This window comes from Micropterus salmoides, unplaced genomic scaffold (genome assembly GCF_014851395.1).
Source record: "Micropterus salmoides isolate LMB-PRFRI ecotype aquatic unplaced genomic scaffold, ASM1485139v1 Ms_hic_scaffold_23, whole genome shotgun sequence".
Taxonomy (NCBI): Eukaryota; Metazoa; Chordata; class Actinopteri; order Centrarchiformes; family Centrarchidae; genus Micropterus; species Micropterus salmoides.
The window spans coordinates 14276398-14296027 of NW_024041484.1; the positions used below are offsets into that span (position 1 = coordinate 14276398).

Sequence of the window (19630 nt, forward strand, 5' to 3'; positions counted from 1 at the left end):
GTGTGTAAACATAATCAAATTATCCTAATTCTAAATGCTGAATCCGCTAAAAGTAAGATTTTTATATTCTTCTGGGCATATGAAAGATTCAATTCCAGCAAATCTGAATAGATTTTGGTATTGTCTGCCGTTTTACCCAAAACATTTCAGTGAATCACTACCCATCAACTGACAGCCTAAAGCAGCCTCCCCCACACAGAGAACACAGCTAAAGTATCATGTTTTATTTCCCTACTAAAGCAAACAAAAGTAACATGACTCACTTTGTTGCCCGCTGCTGGAAGCCTTGACCCATTTGCATTGCCAAAAAAAATTGTCAAGTGCATCGCAGCCCTCGTTTCTCTACAGCAGGGGCTTTTCATTGTGTCGCTTCAGTGTTTTCTTTTGTAATAAATGGCCTTTTCAAGCATCATTAATGTTACAATCGCCATAACAACCTCACAAATAAACAGAAATCAGTGTCTTGCTGTTTTATGTTTCAGAGCATTTGCTGTAACAGATGAATTTAATGCTCATGCAACAGTTTAAGCATAATTCTTGTTTGGTGAAAAATAATGACCAATAAGTTAGCTGACAATTTTGTGCATTAGGTGAAAAGGGACATTGCATGAATACAGGGGAGGAGGACATGATGTGAGTTGTTATATATTCAATATATACTATAGTCTGAAAGATTGATGGATGAACGGAAGAGAGAGGGAGACAGAGCTGGAGGGAATATAATATATAATTTCTTCGGGATATCACACAGTTTTGTTGGCTCAACTAAGTTGTTGTTGGACAGCTGTCTTTCTCCTCTTTGCGTTCCCTCCCTTTCTTCTCTCTGCCATAAGAACATTTCTGCCTCTGTTCTTTCATTTTATTATCCTCCCAATGCCCTCCCCTCCTCCAAAAAGAGATTTATAACCCTTGCCCTGACCTCTTTACTGGCTTTTCTTCTCCTTGTTTTGTCCACTCTTCACTCTTTTCCTCATCTTGTTTTGTGTCTTCTCCTCTCCTGTCCACCTTCTCTCCTCTAACCTCCTCTCTCGTCTACTTTTTTGTTTCCTCTCTTCTTCCAGACTGTAGTGATACTCACACTAATTGAATTTGGCTAGTTCGAAATCAAGAAATATTTGTTAAACCGTATTTTAAATAAATTTACGCAAATGGTTTTGGATGTGGTTGTTCTGAGTGGAACACATTAAGAATGCTTTCCAACTGAAGCGCATAAATTATAATTTGCTTCTTCACATGATATCAATGCAGAACTATTGTAACTGTTTGTCTACTGTACAGTGGTCCTTCCAGGAATCTGTGATCTTGTGATAGAAATGATTAACACAAGTTCAACCACCTCTTAAAATATCTTCAATATTTTTGCACACAACTGTCAAACTTACTGTTTTGACAGTCATATATGAAATAATCTCAATCTCAACCATTGCTTGTTTTTGGCCTGTTTGAGCAAGTCTCATATTCAAATCACCAGTGGCTGCAATATTTACCATACGCCACGTGAGAAGAAACGTGCTTTTCACGTTCCAAAAGGTACTGTGAGTGAGGACATTTTTCTTTATTTCTGAGGGATCTTCTTGAAAGGACAAGGTTAAAAACTGCTGTTTGAGCCAAGCTGCTGCAAACTCACTGGAGAGAAAAGATTGAAGAAGATGCCATTTTCACAATAAACCATGTGAGATTCCAACTGTTTAAGATGTTTAGCTGCAGTGTGGGTGTCACTGTAATGACAAGATGTGTTTAAATTGTAGATGTAAAAAATTTTTTTTTCTTTATCCAAATCACAGGTCTAAGGATAGATAGTTTTCAGACTGAAAAACCTTTTCGAGGTAAGTATTGTGAATGAAATTGACTACAACCTAAACCTACAAGCCAAATGACAAAAATTACTGCTCAAAATTGTCCAAACATACCTGTACCATGTTATGAGCTAGGAGAAGAGCAAAAGACTTGAGAGATTGAGGCAGTGGTGTGTGCTAAATGTCAGTAAAACAGAACAGCAGAGAGTAAAATAGCCGTTAATTCATCCAGATTGGGATTTCAGATCTGACACCCCGCTGTTACACACACACACACACAGTGTCAGCACATTCCTGCAGCTGGCTGCGACGCATATACGTACACACAGACACACACACACACACCTGCATACTCCAAACTGCACAAATACATGACAACACACATGCCCACAAGCACACACGAGGCTGGGAAGAAAACGAGCATGTGCATATTTCATGTATATCGCAAAGAAAATATGTCTGTGTGTGTGTTTTACGAGGGTGTGTGTGTATGTGTGAAGGTCGCTGCAGATGATTTATCAGTGGGAAAAAGGCAAGTTGGGGCCCTGCAGGGCAGATGCGTGTATCTGTGTGTAGGTCTGTTTGTGTATTTTCAGTCTCTGGATTAGTGTGTATTGGTTGGGTGCGACTGATTGCCCTGCATGTGTATTTACATGTTATTAGTGTGTATTTATATGTTTATGCATGTTGTAAGTGATTTATTATTCATATTATACATGTGAATGATTTCATTCTACACCAAGATATACTACAGTGTGTTCTTCTCACACAGAGATACACATACAAATTAACAATATACGTCAGGGACTGAAGGTTAGTGTAGCGTTGGAGTAAAGAAGACATATACAACCAGATGGTGAAAACTCTGGCACAAAGATAGATAGACACTCACTAAACTACACTACAATGTGTGTGTGAGTTTGTGTGTGTGAAGCAACAGAGGGAAAGGGAGGAAAGGAGAGAAGGCAAGAAAGCAAGACAGAATGTTAGTATTCCAGCTGTAGTTGGTATATATTTCAGCATGGGAGTGAGCGTGTGTGTTAATACATTCTATGTCTGTCCCAGAAACCTCTGCAACATGCCGTATCATATATCATGTCTTATAGTAACATTAAACCTTACACCGATGTAAAACCGGGCAACAAATCAGACATCAAACCCAGAAGAGTTACTGCAGCCTGCGTGTGCAGAGACAGCTTCATGTGCATTACAACAAGATATATGGACACAGGAGGCAGCCACCTTAAACATCTCGTGTTTTACACGTGGGAGAAATCCAGAAACAAATGACGTGTTTGCTGACCAAACCCTAATGTCTTGTGAAAAATATGAGCAATGGCGATATGTAAATAACTCACAGCAAGACAACTAGCAGCTACCTGAAACATCTAAACTTTCCATGGAGGGGAAAAAAAATACACAATATCCCAATTTTTTTTCAGTAAGTTGTCAAATAATCACATATAAATGCAACAATTCCTCCCCTGCTGGCAATTCACGGGCCGTTTAAGGAGGAATAACTAGTGTGTTCTGGGTGAGAAAACTGGAGCTACTTTCGAAATAAAAAACAACCGGTATGGAAATAGCAGAAAAAGTAGGTTGTATGGAAGTGTTGATAATACTCAGAAGACAAACAAACGGTTGGCCAATGTGGACCACTGTGCTGGCAATAAATAATATTGGGAAAAACAATTAAAACAGGTGGGACAGAAATAGTGTTTAAGCAAAGAGAGTGAAAAAGGAGTAACAAACTCTTACGAAGGAAACGTTTTGTTTATTTACATGTTAATATAGCAATTAATGATGTTGAAATGTGTTATTTCACAGGTCAGTAAAGCCTACCCCAAAAGACACCAAAATACCCCTATTAGAATAACATCAAGAGTGGATAAGGGGCCGTCTGAAAAAGTGAGTTGTGCAGACAAACTACTAATAAAAGCTAGATATTCTACTTCTTTACAATTATACACAAATATTAGTGGACATTTACCTTTGGCTAAATAAAAAAACGGAAACTAGAAATTACCTACAGAGAACATTTGGCATAAGAAAAGCATAACTGAGGTTTCAATTTCTCTGAAGAGACAACTTCTATACAGAATTGGTGCATTAAGAACTTATGATTCTACGATTAAGAAATATGATGTCAAATGGAAAAGGTCAAACGCAATCAATACTGAGCCATGGATATTTGTCTCACAATTGAATACATAAAGTGTGGTCGTGTATCTACTACAGAAACACCAGCAGTGTAAATATTTCGTCTCTGTACAGCAGGTATGATCTGTGTATGGAAACAATGTCACACCAAAGTTCAGAGTTGGGACTAAGAAGTGACTGAAGCATCATAGTGATGTGCATAATATGCCACTGAACTGCCCAGTGGGCAAACCATCAAAACCAAGCATTTGTGTAGGGTGATCTGTGTGTGTATGTGTGTGTTTGTATGCTGTCATAGTGTTTGTATGTGCATGTACATGAAGTATGGATGCATGTGTGTGTCCACTCGTGTGTGTGCCTGTTACATAAATATTCATCATGGTGGCTGTATTTTCTTAAAAGGACCGTTGGACGAGTCAGACATCAATAAATAAATCACAGTGTGCTTGCACACGTGCTCGCTCACACAAATTCACAAACCAAAACCAGGTCCTGCATTCTGAAGCGCTGATGCCTACAATAATCACATGGGTCATTACCACGGCGATAAAATGGCCAATAACTCGCTCACCTGGCCTGTGAATGGACATGCTGCTGGACACACACACACACACACACTTCGCTTTGTCTCTCTCTCAAAAACAAAGAAATGCAAAGTTGAGAGAAAGTAGAAAACGCAGAGGACGCAGAGTGCAGGAAAACTAAATCACAGCGCATGCCCTCATTTTCCCATAATGCCACAGTAAAAGATAGTCCCACAGCGTGTTTAAACAGGCAGGACATGCTAACTCGGACATTATCCTTGGCTTTCATTTCAGCCCAAAGCGTCGTTCCACTAAATTAGACCTTGTTGTAAGGTCTCAGTGAGGATGTAAAACAGCCGAAAACACATGAAATCATTGGACTCCTGGACTCCTCTTAGCTACACTTAAAAAGCAAACCCAACTATTATAATTACATTAAAAATTTACACTGAGTTACAGTGTGTGCATGAGTGTGTGCGGTGTGTCTGTGTATGTCATCAATCATATGAAGAGCTAGACAGCGGTACATGGTTATTGCATTAACAAACTACATGCTTCTATGGCTTTAAAGTGCACAGAGAAAGAGAGGGGCGATAAAAGAAGAAAGGGGGGAGAGAGGTAAAGACAGGAAGTAAGAGGAAAGAGAAAGCTGATGAGGTGTGGGGTGAAGATCATGTCAATGTGACCAGTGACCACCTTCCTGAAACACTAAAGCGACATGGGAAACTACTGGCGATATCAAGAGTTTCTAATTTCAGGGAAAGTGTTAAAGGTCGTGTCTGAAATTGATGTAGCTGACAACTGGTTGGAAACTTTGTACTGTATGTGTTGCCTTGTGTGCGAAGAGGCAAGTACAGAAAGCGTAGGTTAAACAGTACAGGAAAGTAAATACCTTTTTTGTCAAACAGATAGCTCCAATGTTTCATATTTTAATTTTAGCCATGATAGGGCATGACTCTATGGCTAGCAGTATCAGTCTGTTGGTCTTTGGTTCAGACTGAAATATCTATAACAACTATTGGGTAGATTTCCATGAAAGGTAATACACGTTCATATTCCCCTCAGGATGAATTGTAATAACTTCCTCTGACTTTTCCACAAGCACCATGATCAGGTGTTCAAAACAATACAGTGCAAAATACACCAAGTACAATATCATTACTTTAAAAGCAAAGCTTTCATTATATCGCTCATAAGAAGAGCTGCTTTGTTTGTTTTTGGCCACCTGCTTCCTTAAGCATCTGAATTCATCACTATACTGTATCGTTGCATGATCACCTGCACGCAGCACAGCACATCAGAGCAATAATAGAATAACCACCTGTTATGACCCTGGGGTCATATTTTGTTATTTGTTTATGTCTCTCCCTGGACTGTCAGCTGTTCTCCTCCCTTAGAGTGTGTGTTAGTGTATGCAGGTAATGGAGAACAGGTGGGCACCCTGGATTGGTCCTGCAGCGCTGATTGCTGCATCCTGATTGGACGCCTGGATGACAGCAGCCATTTAAGCCACATCTGACAGGAACTTTCTCTGCCATTCCCAACCTGAGCCTGTGTACTGTGTGTATTGTCTTTTTTTCATTGTGAGTAGAGAACCTGTGTAATGAACACATTAGACTTTGTGAGTAGCTTAACTTTGTTATTCTGATTTTTGTCTATGACAACCTTGTTTTGTTGGCCTTAGCCATTTTTGTCGGCTGTGTACATAGATTTTCTTGTTTCAACTACTAGCAGTTAATAGGAGTGAGATGTCCTTTTTGTTTGCACCCTTTTTTCTCCTGTTTTTGGTATTAAAAGCCTAGTTTAGAGCTTTGTCTTTTCTTTAATTTTTGTTTTTGGTTTAGGGAAGTTTTAGGATAGTTTTAGTTTTAGTGTTTTGGGCACTAGTCATCTCTGAACATAATAAAAACTGCTAAACTGTATTTCCTTTGTGTCTGGCCTTGCTTGGGAATGGGAAGAGTGGATAGCCACACCTTTATGCGTCCAGGATACCTCTAAACCTTGGGACCATTTAAAAAAATACTCCTCCAGTGTGTCAAATACTTCCGAAGACTTTAAAGGTGGCACTGAAGTGTGTAGCTTCTTCGTTTGTGGAGGTTATACACAGTTTACACGGAAACCCAATTTCATGGGGAAAAAAGTTTCACAATGTCCATAGAAACCACTCATGCAGAAGGTTCCAATGACTGTCCACAGCAAGGGCTGTGAATTATTCAGAGTAGTTTCTTTTTTTAAATTTTTTATTGATGCTTTGAGAAGCACAAACAAAACCTGAGCATGTAAAACTATACATGGCAAAGGATTGCTGTGGTTAAGAGGAAAAATATGTTGTGATGCAATTTGGATGAATTAACTCTTTTTGAGCAAATTTGTGTGCATATGAAGTTGTGTACATCTGCATAAAAGGATAGAAAACGAGAGATACGTATGCAACTACGGTTCTATGAATTCTGGATGACCGGCAGACGCAGTGCTTAACACTGGATGACTACTACCAACGTCATGAGGAATCCCACCTTACCGGGAACAGTCAGAGGGTTCCCGCAAGACAGCTGCTGCTACTGCATGGGGGGCAGCGACATTGACCCATAAAAACGGGCAAAGGTGCATGGTGTAGCCCAGGTGGCTGCAGTGCAAATCTCACTCAGAGGCACCCCCCGCAGAGTTGCCCACGAAGTGGAGACACTCCTGGTAGAGTGGCCCCGATTGTTAAGAGGCAAAGGTTGTCCCTTTGACAGGTACGCTCCCTCGATAACCTCAACAACCCACCTGGAAAGCCTTTGTTTAGACAGGGCGTGCCCTTTCCTATGGCCCCCATAGCAGACAAACAGGCTATCAGAGTGGCGAAAGCAAGCAGTTGCCTGCTTGTAATGCCTCAAGGCCCTCACTGGGCAGAGCAGTTCTGCTGACTCAGCTTCAGGAACCCGTGGGCATGAGGAGTCATAGGCTGCTAGCCGAATGACCTGATTAAAGTGGGCTGGAGCCAGCCTCTTAGGGAGGAATGATGGGTTAGGCCAAAGTGCCACTCCTGTGCCATCAGAGTTCCAGTGCATGCATGCTTCACTCACCGACAAGGCATGAAGCTCACTCACTCGCTTCGCTGATGCCATTGCCAGAAGAAACGCAACCTTCACTGACAACCACTTTAGTTCCGACTGCTCCAGAGGCTCAAAAGGAGGGAGACGAAGGGATTCCAGTACCAAAGGTAGGTCCCAAGAGGGGACCATGATAGCTTGTGGGGGGTTCCGTCGCTGGGCTCCTTTAAGGAACCGGGTCACCAGGATGTGAGACCCCACCATCTGGTTATCCACTCTAGTATGACTGGCGGAAATTGCCACGTAAACCCTAAGGGTTGAAGCGGAGAGCTTCTTCTCTAGCAAAGACTGCAAAAAACAGTACTATCGGCACAGAAGACTTTTCAGGAGCTACTTTTTGAGCTCTACACCACGCCAAAAAAGTCTTCCACCTGTTGGCATAAAGTTCCCTGGTGGAAGGTGCTCTGGAGTCCCTAATGGTTTGGATCACGGCCTGGTCACACAACTCGAGGAGTGGGTCAGGCCCCTCAAGGGCCACACCCATAGCTGCAGGCGTTCCGGGCTCGGATGCCAGATGCGGCCCCCCAGCTGCGACAGCAGGTCTTGCCTCCTCGGAAGGCACCAAGGGACCCAGTCTAGAAGCTTGTGCATCACTGGAAACCAGAGTCTCCCTGGCCAGTTCGGGGCCACCAACAGGAGCCTGTGGTTGCTCTGCTGCACCCTGTGCAACGTCACTGTTATCAATGGGAATGGCGGAAATGCATAGAGGAGACAATCTGGCCACGGGTGTGCCAGGGCATCCTGTCCCAATGGACTCGTTTCCTCCCCCAGTGAAAACCAAAGGGAGCAGTGGGTTGTGGACTCTGAGGCAAACAGGTCCACTTCTGCCGTGCCATATTTGCCCCATATTTCCTCTACCTGGCGTCTGGCAGGAGAGGTAGTCACCTCTTCTGTGGCCCCGGCAAATACATGGCCTTGAGGCTGGCCAAGCGGGGGAAAGCCCATACCAGGAGTTGCCGTGCCACCTGCAGCGACGTGGCCGACCTGGTGCCCCCTTGCCGATTTTTACATGGTAGATAGCAGACGTGTTGTCAGATCGAACAAGAATATGCCTGCCTCTCAAATACGGCAGGAACTCGTACAGCGCCAAACTGATAGCCCGGAGTTCGAGCACATTTATGTGCTTCATCCTTTCCTGGCTCGTCCAGAGGCCACACACTGTCCTGTGCTGCCACACTGCCCCCCACCCTGTGGGCGACGCGTCGGTTACCACTACCTCCCGACGTGATGGGATCAAACCCAGTGAGATGCCCTTGGACCGATATGCCCCATCTCTCCATGGCCGTAACACTAGTAGGCATCGGGTGGACACCCCGACTCTCTTGGATCTGTGTAACTGCGGATCTAAATGGAGGCCATTGATCCAAATTTGAAAGGGGCGTAAATACAGGAGGCCCAGTGGCACCACTGATGTGACAGAGGTCAACATACCCATAAACCTGAGAAAAAGGCTGTACCTCAACCTCCTGTCCCTCTGGAAATGACGGAGAAGCTGGAGTATGGCCTCTACCCGCTGTGGAGTTGGGAAAGCCAGCATGTGACAGGAGTCCCGGGTTAATCCAATGAACACCACCCTTTGGCTCGGTATCAGACAGCTTTTGGCGTAATTGACCTTAACACATGACATAGAAGGGAGGCGTCCTGCTCCACCTGTTCCTGGCTCGGAACACAAATAAGCCAGTCGTCCAGATATGGGAGGATCTGCATACCACTGGCTTGCATCGAGGCCAGTGCTGCCCACATGCACCTCGTGAAGACCGTTGGGGCTAGGGAAAGCCCGAATGGGAGCACCTTGAACTGATAGGCCATGCCCCCGAATGCAAAGCGCAGATACTGCCTGTGATGTATCGCTATCGGGACATGAAAATATGCATCCTTCAGATCGATGGACGTGAACCAACTTTGCGCCGCCACGGCGTGGAGCACATCTGTTGTACGCAGCATGTAGAAAGGCAACTCTTTCAGAAATTTGTTTAGCCCCCGTAAGTCCAGTATAGGGCGAAACCCACCCTCTTTTTTTGGAATCAGAAAATAAACTGAGTAAAACCCACCTTGCTGTGTCCAAAGATCTATTATTTCGATGGCCTCCTTTTCCAGGAGGGTTGATATTTCTTGTCTCATTTCCTGAGACTTTGTGGAATTGGTGACTGTGGTCAGCCTGATCCCACTGAAAACTGGGGGCTGGCGTCGGAACTGAAGATTGTACCCTTGGGACGCCATAACCCTGTGAAACCCTGTCTCAGTAGGGGTGTAGGCCCCTGAAGGCTAGCAAACTGCTGCCTAGTTTAGTTAGCCTGGATTCCCCACTCCAAAGCCTGCTGCGCTGTAGGGCCAAATAGCTCCCCTGGTACTACAGGGAGAGTGCGCAGGGCCCTCCTGCCTGGCTCCAAAAGCAGGGATTGGGCCAGCCAGACCTGGCGATGAGCCAAGGTAAGTGTTGCCATTAGCCTACCAAGCTCTCTAGTCATAAGGGCAAACACCTGCAAAGCTGCATCACTGAGGCTGTGGACAGAAGCATCCACGCCAGAGGATTGTAGAGACTGGGACAGAGCTAATATCAGGTTGGAAAAAGAGTTCCCAATACGGCCCGGTCTCAACACTTCAGTGGGTGACACAATGAGGGACGCGATAACTGGCTCCACAGCCGGCATCTGGCCCAGCTCGTAACTGCTGGCATTCTGCATGGCAGCCAAGGCCCTGCAGTCAGTTGTGTGGTGAGAAAAAGCCTTGGGGTCTGGCCAGCATTTGTGGAGCTCCTCAATGTATGGCTGGGAAGGTGGCACAGAAAAACCCGCCTCCGGTGGGAGATACCTAAAGAATGCACTAGCTGTGGTACCTGCAGTTGGTGCTTCATCCAAGCCCAAGCGTGCCAGTGCCATACGGACCACTGGCTTAATTGTGGCATGGGCAGCCTCTGAGCCTGCTCAGGACCCGCTCCACAAATGCTGGGAACCGGTGTCAGAAGCACGGGTGGAAGCCTCTACTTCTCCCTGCCCAGGTCTGTCCTCGCAAAACTGGCTGCAGGAAGCCCTCGTAGACAGTGCATCGTCATCCCATCCATGAGGGGTGGAGCCCCCGGCTGGGCAGTCCACACTGGTTGCAGCCCCCCTGCTTGGCTGAAGGTTAAGGAGGAACCCCTTAATCTCAGCAAATTCTGAGGCTAGTGTGTCTACCTTGGCCGCCAAACCATCCACCTTCTTGGCTTTCTTTCTAGGGGGGGCACCTGAAAGTGGGGGGCGACTATGTCTACTCCGCACCTGTGAGGCCACAGAAGGCCAGATGAAGGCAACTGGCCTTCAAGCTGCAGTCCTTCCACTTCCGCTAGCCAAGCTAGCTTCAGTTCCCGTGGCATAAAACTGCAATTCATGCACTGACTGTCCAACAGCCCCTCTGTCAAATGAGTAACAGCGAGGCACATGGGGGATTCATCATGGCCATCTGCAGCCAGCAGCGGAGCCATGCAGGAGCGACAAACATGTGTCCCTAATATGGTGGGACCCTGCATATTTTTGCAGCTTTTATATATATATTTTTTCACAACAATAACTGTTATCTAGGAGCGAAAACACCCAAAATAACAGATCAAAGTGAGCTCCTATGTCCTTGCCTTGTTATTGAAGACGCATGAAAATAATAATAATAATAATAATCCTTATTTGTAGAGCACTTTTCAAAAACAAGTTACAAAGTGCTTTAACAAGTGTAAAGAATAATACAAAAAAAACAAGATAAGAGCATGAAAAATATATATAAAATCAGTAAAATACAATAAAATAAAAGGGATAAAATACAGTCAAATAAGATCGGGAAAAGCTCTCCTATAAAAGTATGTTTTAAGAAGGGACTTAAAAGAGTTCACTGACTCAGCCGACCTGATTTCCTCGGGCAGGCTGTTCCAGAGCCTCGGGGCCCTGACAGCAAACGCTCTGTCCCCTTTAGTTTTCAGTCGAGACTCTGGAACAGACAACAGACCTCTGCCCGAGGATCTCAAGGTACGTGCTGCAAAATAACTCCTCCTTTTCACAATAAACGTAAACTGTACCCATAAGCGAAATCACTTAGAGTAACATATCAGAGAGAGTCTGTCTTTTATTTTAACTCAAATTAAATAACTCTCCTTTACTTAATAATCAAAAAAAAAAAATCACCCATATGTAGCTTTATGTACCGGAGAGCCAACAGCTGACAAAAACACAGATCTAACAGCAGGTTTAGGAGTGCAGCCGTACTAATTAATCGCAGCCCTTGGAGGACGATACCGTAGCTCCAACCATGCGGTTGCAGGGCTTCAAGCGACAATACGATGGCTATTCTCTCATCCTTCCTTCCTTCAATTCAACCTGCATTTGCGGATCTGCGAGAAGAATCAAGGGACATTTTTCCTGATGACGTGGGCTTATATAAGCTACGCCCCGCATCATCCCAGGTCACAGGTGACTTTGTTGATATTAAATACTCGACCTGCGCGTATGGAATGGATGGAATGGATTGCAGTTATCGGGATCGGGCACACGGGGTCATAAAAATTAACATTCTGATTAATGGCGGGTGGGTTAAATAGGGTGAAGCGTCTCCTTACTAAGACACAGCAGTGTAACTTCATTGGTTATTTAAATCTCCCAACACGCCGACAGATCAGTCAGGATCTTATGTTAAATAATGATGTGTGTTCTTTTACACATCAAAAGGTCTCACACACAGTCCAGGTTCATACAGGGAAATTGTTTGGAGAAAAGTAGTTATCCTCCTGATAAACTAAAAGTTTTAGTTTAGTTTTGCTGCTTAAATGTCCCACAATGTTTGCTGTGACATTACTGCATGCACGGAAATGGTTGTCCTCAGCCTCTCTAATCATTAAAGAAAACACTCATACACTGAGACACTCTCACACATGATATAAACCTACAGAGACCAGCAGAGATGGGGTGAAATTTCCGTGTGGGTGTGGGTCTCTTAATCGAAAAAAAAAGTATTCAGGGTGCGTACATGCAGATTTGGATAACATCAGAGCCGATCTGTGCATCACTAATAGAAATACATTTTTACTGTGTGTTTGTCAGTGGTGCGTTAATAAAATGTGTGTGTTTTTTTATTACTTACTTCATCTCCAGGACCTCCTCCAGGTGCTTCCGCCTCTCTGCCCGCAGGGCGGTCAGGTGACCTTCCTTCTCAGCCAGTGAAAGTTGAGTTGATGACAGCTTGGCTTTCATCACCTCCAGTTCCTGTTTCACCTTCTCCATGGCAACCAGCAGGTCTTCCACCTGACATACACACACACACACACACACACACACACACTTTAACACATTTCAAACATGGCTTCTGTTTTTTCCAAATTCTCTGTCTCAATGTGATATTTATAATTAATTTTAACCTTCAACTTTTTCATTTGCTTTTGCTTTCCACAGATTTCAGCCTTTGTTTCTAAGCGTTCCTTTGTCCTTCAGTCTGTGTGTGTGCATGTGACAGCAGCTGTGCTTTTGAAATGTTATAAAATCATTTCCCTGTTTTCACATGAGATGCTCGATTGCAGAACATCAAACGTGTCACTTTTCTTCTCTGTGTTTTCTTTTTCTCTTTACGTTGTTTCCCTTTCTCTTGTCTTATATATATTCTATCTAAGTCTCTCTCTGGGTAAATATATCAGTTTGTCAGTTTAATGTCTGAAGTCGGACTGTCAAGGTCACTGTATTTCTCACAGCGTGATGACAATCTGGCCTGCCACCACAAACACACATGTGCAGACCACTGAACAGATGTACCCACACAAATATAGCAGCACACACAAAAACATACAACCATTTTCTTTTTGGATACTTCTTTCTCACTTTTCCAGTGATATATTCCCTGTGTATCTGAAGAGTTGAAGTAGAAAGAAAGGAGAGCAGCAACATGAGACAAAAGGCAGAAGAAAAAGGATTAAGACTGAGAGAGAATGACAGTCACATGTTTTATAAAAAATAGACAGCATTAGCAGAAATAAAAAAAAGTAAAAACCCTGAAGATGAGCTGAAACTGAAAGAAGCTCCTGTTCAGACAGAAGCAGGGATCGACAGAAAAAAAATCCAATAAATGTCTATGATTTTTTACTAATTATCTCACAAGTCTTCTCCATCACTTCTTTCCCACAATGCCAGTTCCTCTCATTTACAAATTATTACGTCATATCTGGTCAATATATTTTCCCTCAGTGTTCTTTGAACCAACAAGTGGTTGGGTGCTGCTCTTTCATATTCAAATTCACTGCAGCTCTGTCATTTCCCCTGCCAATCCTGCCCCACCACCACCTCCTCCATCATCACTGTGATCTTCAGATCCCATGTGATACTTTCTGGCTTTCCTCCACCACTTTTAGCATCTAGACTAGTGATTGTCTCCTTTCTTCTATCTCCATGGGCCTTCTGAAGATACAACACATTAATGGAGTTTATGGTCTTTCTCTGTTGTTGTTGTAACAAATATTGTTATACAACTGGATTTTTACTCCTTTTAGAAAAAATGCATAGGGCTGATGGGAGATGGAACAGTAAAGAAGGATTTGTGATCAACTTCCCATGCTGCAGTGCATTAAAACAAAAATGTGAAAAATGTGAGTGGAGTGAGTGGAATGAGAAAAAGTTGAATGTTGAAGACATGAATGAAAGATGAATGAATTATACGATAAAAGACTGGTGAGTGAGGTTTGTGATGATTGTTTGTTACCTTTGACCACCTAAAGCCGGCTGTGGTGAACTCATGCATTGGGATGTGAGAGAGCTGCATACAAAAAGAGCAGAGCGATAGAGAGAGAGAGGGAGAGAGAGAGAAAGACAGGGACAGGAAAGAGAAAACAGAGAATGAGAAGGGGATGGTGACGGTGAGGGACGGGAATGAGAAAGAAATACAACAGAAGGAACAAAAGAAAATGAGCACAGAAAAAGGGAAAGAGCAATGGTGGATTTAGGGAGGGAACGAGGGATACAATCAACAGGCAGAGGGAAGGAGGGAGAAAAGAGTATGAAAGCAGGAGAGAGGTGTAATAGAGGACATATAGAGGACAATAGAGGAGAAAAAAATCAAAGGCACAAACAATGGTTATAAAGAGGAGAAAAGAGAGGGTGGATACGATTAAACACGCAGGGAGGAAAAGCAGAGAAAAGGAGAGGAGAAAGAGAAAAGCTGTAAAAATGTTTAAGATAAACTGTACAGCAAAAGGGGAGATAGAGAAAGCAAAAGAAACAAATGCACATGAGAGAGATAAAAAGATACAAGAAAGTGCAGACAGTGCAAAATGCTGAGCAGTCAGAAACACAGGCAGTGTTAAAAATGCAATTCAGACAAGACCGCAAGAGGAGGAGAGGAGAGGAGAGGAAAGGACCAGAGAAAAGGAGGAGACAGATGACTGTAGAATAAGGACAGAAAAAGGAAGACATGGAGGGGAAAGGAAGAGGGAAAGACCTTTGGCCGACATCAGAGATGTAGATGGAGGGATGCAAGGAGGGGTGAGGAGTGACAAGGCCCGGCTGGAAAAGAAGGGGCTGGAGGGGAGGAGGACAGCAACCCCTTCAGTCTTCCGAATGTGTGTATTTGTGTGTTTTTGAGGGTAAGAACTTGATTTTAAGAAGAAAGAAAGAAAGACAAAGGTTCACTGAGTTCAAAAATGAAAATTGTCTGGTTAATAAAAGACGGAAAGGTGGAGAAGAAAACGTCTGTCTTTAGTTTCGTCTCTGAAGAGACAGATGGAGTGTGTCATACTGTTGACTCATTTTTGTCACACACACACACACACACACACACACACACACACACACACACACACACACACACACACACACACACACACACACACACACACCTTTCTTCAGTGATCACACATACAGTAGTGACTCATGTCTAGCAGAGAAGGTTTAATATATTTTCATGTGGTCTTGGTCAACCGATTTTGCCAGATACAGACACACACACACACACACACACACACACACACACACACACACACACTCACACGGGTTGTCAACAAACTAAAGGTGTGTGTGCGTGTATGTCCACCTATATAGTCAGGGTGTGTGTGTAAATCTGCCTGGTTTGGTGCATGTGTATGTGCGCGCCAACACTATAATATGTGCCTTTGAACAGGCCGTCCTCATTAAGGGAGGAAATTGTCTCTCCCTCTGTCATCATTTTATAAATCATTATGTGAAAGGTTAATTGCAGTGACGCAGTTGTAAAACAGGAACACAAAAATATTTATTTACAATTTACTCATGTATATAGAGACACGTTTCCAGTTAGAAAACCAAAGTCGCGTCCATCTGGCTCCTGCTGAATGCAATGTTGTGCTGCTGCTGTTTAAATAGCAGTTAGCACTTCTTTCCGCCGTGTGTGTGTGTGTGTGTGTGTGTGTGTGTTGGGAGGAATGTGTGAATGTATGAGGGACGCTGTCTTGTGTGTTACTATCCTGCCTGTGCGTGCATGTGTGTCTGTGCTGTAAGGCTGAGTTAGTGTTGTTGATATTGGGTGAGGTGACTGTTTGGCTGCCATCTCCACTCATTCACCACACGCTGACGTTTCTTCTCCTTCCTTCTTCACTGAAGCATTTTAACGCGAGGACACTCTCCAGCACCCTGTCCTGGCCTAAATGGCCTCAGTTATGTCTAATTAAAGCTGCCACTTTGTAGCATTTTCAAGTATTTCAATATATTGCTGCCAAATTAAATGTGACAGCTTTGCACAATCACTGTAAACAAATTAAACCACAGTCAACTTCAGTAGGATAAGCATGTTGATTAAACATGATTTATTTTCCATCTTTCTGTGTTACTTGTTCCTACCTTTGTATTTTGAGAAAACCCAAAGCCTTAGGCCTAGGGTGACTAGGGCTAGCTACCGGTACATTCAGTGTCAATGAACACTAACACACTTGAAAATCAAAACACAATGCTAGAATTAATTACTTTTGTTCATGAAGTCACCTGTCTGTTATTAGGAAAAACACAACTGTGGATATGTAGGTAAGTCATGATCTTTTACCTAATTTTTACATTTATTTTATTCATGTCATCAGTGCAGTGTCACATCTGTCTGCGCAATGCGCGTGTCAGCTCTCTCCGCCGTAGCTGCCTGAAGCGACCTGTCCTCGCAACTGTAACTTCCACTAACCACAAGAAAACAAAAAGGGGAAAAGGGCACGAGTGTTACTTTGTGGCTATAACAACGCTGGTGACACAATTTACAGATAACCTGCAACCCCTGCTGGAGCCTGAGAACTACACAACAATCAGTATTAAATGTTTAATTAGGCTATAATCAAAAGTCGTGTTAAGTCTAATTTTCGGGACAAACCGGATTCATTTTTTGGGACGTTTGGTCACCATACTAGACATAGAGGAACCGAATCTTCTCTGCAAATGTGTCTTTGTTTTGTGGAATTGTAATTAAGCCACAGGTTACTACTGTATCAACTAATTTGTTCCAGGAACTATAGAATCACATAAACTAAAAACTGAACTAAAGGTCCCTTTGGTGTATTCTTGTTTGTGTTCCCACCGGATCTGAAGAACCATACCGATTAGGCAAATTAGTCAGATAATGGATTAAAAAATGATGGCAGCATTTGTGACGTAAGAGACAAAAACACACAACAACACACGACTGTTGTTCTTTTTAATGGAAAAAGAACAACTGGAAATGGAGACTGGAAGCTCCAGGAGCGCTTGTCTCCATTCCAGTCTTCTTAATGTGTTTCATGGTTATCTATTTCTGCTTTCATAGGCTACATGAAGCAAATAGCAAATAAAATTTAGTTTCCCTTGTTCACTTGCTTTGCTCTTTTTTATCACCACTTCTGCTCTCTTGTTTGCTTGTGCACTAAGCTCATTCGCACACAGTCTCTCTCTTCATCTTACTTTTCTGAGAACTGAGAAGAAGGTTTGTGTGTGACCCATCAGTTTCGTCGCCCCAAGAGATTCTGTGCCATCAGAAAGTAATACCCCCTGAGCGGGGAATTTTTTAGGGACCAGATACTATGGCCAAGGTACTAAATTTAGACCTTTGCTCCTTCAGTCTAAATGCAGGTTAGGTTCCTGACATGGTTCCTGGGCGCCCAGAAAAGTCACTGCGGTGGAAACTGGCTATGTGAGGCTGTCCTCTATTGACGTCCAAGTAACAAAGCCCTCTAGCGGCCGTAGTAGTTATGACTTTTATCCTTCAGTAGCAAAAGAGAAGTCAGGTGACATTATTATAGAGCTACAAAGTTAACATAGGGTGGAGGTCACAAAGGATGGACATGTCAACAAAACCTCTCACTTAAACACGGAGACCAAGTTTGTTTCCTGATTCCTATCACAAGTCAACGTTGCTGTTCTTTTAATCATGACCGCAGTCATTCTCTAACCTTAGCCACGTGGTTATTATTGTAACATGATAACATATCACAAAATGTGATAAATTATAAAATAGATCTTTTTTGATAAACTATACAAATTATGTATTTTGTTGAGTAATTTGGAGAAAATAATGCACCTGTACTTATAGAGACATACACATATCTGCTTGTATGAACCCATCATATTTGGAGTCAAATATCCTCTGAAATGCTATTTCTTTTTGGTTGCATCATTACATCAAAAGAAAAATCCAAGCTGTTGTGTGCATCATTTTAAACATGTTTTCCTGTAGAACTTGGCATCTTTGAAACTTCAGGATCTTGACTAGAATTGGAAATAAAGTTTTGAGTATGAATGGTACAGGTCCGCACATGACCTGAAACATTTGTTTTGTAAACCTAGTTAAATCTTTGCTAAATGAGCATAATTCATCATGGCAATGACAAAACAACCATCAACAATTTGCCTCTGTCTGTCCATCATCTTCTTACATCCATTTGCTTTGCTGTCTATCTGGAACTTATTCTGCTGCGGCAGCCATTAACATTAACCATGGACGAGGGTGTAAGCAATAAAATGTGTTTTTGCATGCCTGTCTTTATGTGTCTGTTCAGAAGTAGCCTGGTACGTAAAGGCCAGAGAGGACGGCCAACATTTAGAGGCAGTAATAACAATGGTGTCCAGCCGTTTTGCCAACAGCTACAGTGTGCCATGTTTTCTCAGGGCAGTTTTCATCCTTACAGCCCACGCTGTTTTTTCCCACTTGTCAAAACCTATCCAGGCTCTGAAGAACATTTCCCATCTCTATGGCCTCGTTAAGTCACTGGTACCCAAGGGAATGACACACACATACTCACTGGTCATAGGCTGAATCCACTAAACCCTTCCCTTCCCTTCACCGATATGAGCTTTCCTACTGTCTCAATATAGATAAAAGAGATTGCAAATTGGAGTGGTCGGCTTGTGCTCCTTTTAAAAAAAAGCTGTTTGTGTGTTGGCGGCTAAAGTGGACAAAATACAAGCTCTTTAAATAGGGATGTATTTACCTCTCCTCCAAATGAGGAGTGACTGGGCAAACACATACACACAGCCCCACCTGAATGAGCTCAGCTGGCACAGGGCATGTGTATTACCGCTGCCATGAGCCACTTTTGGCATAGGTATGTGAGTATTTATGTTAAAAGATGTTTGTCTGTGTGTGTTTCCCTGTGTGTCTGTCTAAATGTCCCGCAAAGGCAGAAAAATGTAAGAAATTCCGAGAAGTGAAATTATGTGAACAAAAAAATATACAATATACAAATATACAATATCCTACAAAAGTGAGTACACCCCCTACATTTTTGTTAATATTTAATCATACCTTTTCATGTGACAACACTGAAGTAATGACACTTTGCTACAATGTAATGTACTGACTGTACGGCTTGTAAAGAAGTGTAAATTTGCTGACCCCTCGAAATAACACATCACATAACCATAAATGTCTAAATCGCTGGAAACAACAGTGAGTACACCCCTGAGTGAAAATGTCCAAATTGGGCCCATTAGCCATTTTCCCTCCTCGGTGTCATGTGACTCGTTAGTGTTACAAGGTCTCAGGTGTGAATGGGGAGCAGGTGTGTTAAATTTGGTGTTATTGCTCTCACACTCCCTCATACTGGTCACTGGAAGTTCAACATGGCACCTCATGG

General features: G+C 43.1%; 1 protein-coding gene across 9 annotated transcripts in view; it reads right to left on the minus strand.

Moving 5' to 3' along the window:
- LOC119918310 (ELKS/Rab6-interacting/CAST family member 1-like) overlaps nt 1–19630 on the minus strand; it is a 139146-nt gene that overhangs the window by 50618 nt on the left and 68898 nt on the right. For all 9 annotated transcript variants that reach the window (XR_005447418.1, XR_005447417.1, XM_038738974.1 and 6 more), the window contains one exon: nt 12676–12836. Coding sequence is in view for 7 of the 9 variants with exons in the window: in XM_038738974.1 (XP_038594902.1) it covers nt 12676–12836 (161 nt within the window). In the remaining 2 variants the exon portion in view is untranslated. The remainder of the gene's footprint in view (nt 1–12675; nt 12837–19630) is intronic.